A 1,200-nucleotide genomic window follows, 5' to 3' on the forward strand; every position below is an offset into this window, starting at 1 on the left:
GTGACAAATCCTAATATCGATCTATGCCAACTCAACAAGTACCATCGGAGACACCTGTAGAGCACCTTTATAATCAACCAGTTACGTTGTGACGTTTGGTAGCACACAAAGTGTTCCTCCGGTATTCGGGAGTTGCATAATCTCATAGTTATAGGAACATGTATAAGTCATGAAGAAAGCAATATCAATATACTAAACGATCAAGTGCTAAGCTAACGGAATGGGTCAAGTCAATCACATCATTCTCTAATGATGTGATCCCGTTAATCAAATGACAACTCTTGTCTATGGCTAGGAAACTTAACCATCTTTGATTCAATGAGCTAGTCAAGTAGAGGCATACTAGTGACACTCTGTTTGTCTATGTATTCACACATGTACTAAGTTTTCGGTTAATACAATTCTAGCATGAATAATAAACATTTATCATGATATAAGGAAATATAAATAACAACTTTATTATTGCCTCTAGGGCATATTTCCTTTAGCCGCCACACCACTGGGCGTCGATGCCGCCACCATGGCTCTTGCCGCTACTGCCTTCTTAGCTTCTATTTGCAAACAGCATACGGCGTCCTTCAGATCCCCATGCAGAGTGATGACTCCATTGGGTCCGGAAATCTTGACAATGTTGTACAACCCATGGTACAGGGAGGCAAACTTTTGGATAGCAGGCCCACCCAGCAAACCATTGTAAGGTAGTGGGGTCTCGGCGACATCGAAGACAAGGGTCTCCGTCCGGAAGTTACCGGGGCCCCGAAATGTGACAGGGAGCGCCACTTTCCCAAGGGGTTCCATTTCAGTCCCGCTAACACTGCGGAAACCCATGGATGGAGACAATTGGCTACGAGGGATCTGCATCTGCTCAAAGGCCCGCAAGGACAAGAGGTTGATGCTGCTTCCCGGGTCGTACATCATCTTGCTGACTTGAACGTTGTTAATGTGGTTGGTGACAGGAGAGTGGGTGGCAGACCCACGTCTTCCGGAAGGTGGGAAGGATGATCACTGACATCTATGACAAGGGGGACGTCCGCCCACTTGGACCGCGGTCGCCCGTCAATTGTGGGATGGACAGCCAGGATCAATTGTGGGACCGGACCATGTATTTGCCCAGTTTTCATGTACACGAGTAACGTCGGGTGTACATGGGCAACGTCAGGTTACCGATACACGTTTTTGCCCGAAAGTCCGTTTTACACG

At 47.0% G+C, this 1,200-nt stretch overlaps 1 protein-coding gene across 1 annotated transcript; it reads right to left on the reverse strand.

Moving 5' to 3' along the window:
• Positions 1-468: 468 nt before the first annotated feature.
• Positions 469-918, reverse strand: LOC147974125 (uncharacterized). The gene has a single exon (XM_087524920.1). It carries the CDS (start codon positions 916-918, stop codon positions 469-471), a length of 450 nt encoding a protein of 149 aa, XP_087381046.1.
• Between the last annotated feature and the right edge of the window lie 282 nt (positions 919-1,200).

Source organism: Triticum urartu, chromosome 5A (genome assembly GCF_056163025.1).
Source record: "Triticum urartu cultivar PI428250 chromosome 5A, HENAU_Tu73, whole genome shotgun sequence".
In the NCBI taxonomy this organism is placed as follows: Eukaryota; Viridiplantae; Streptophyta; class Magnoliopsida; order Poales; family Poaceae; genus Triticum; species Triticum urartu.

What these genes read in the sequence shown, in the direction of transcription:
- LOC147974125 (XM_087524920.1), bottom strand. Translation starts at nt 918, where the DNA reads ATGATGTACGACCCGGGAAGCAGCATCAACCTCTTGTCCTTGCGGGCC.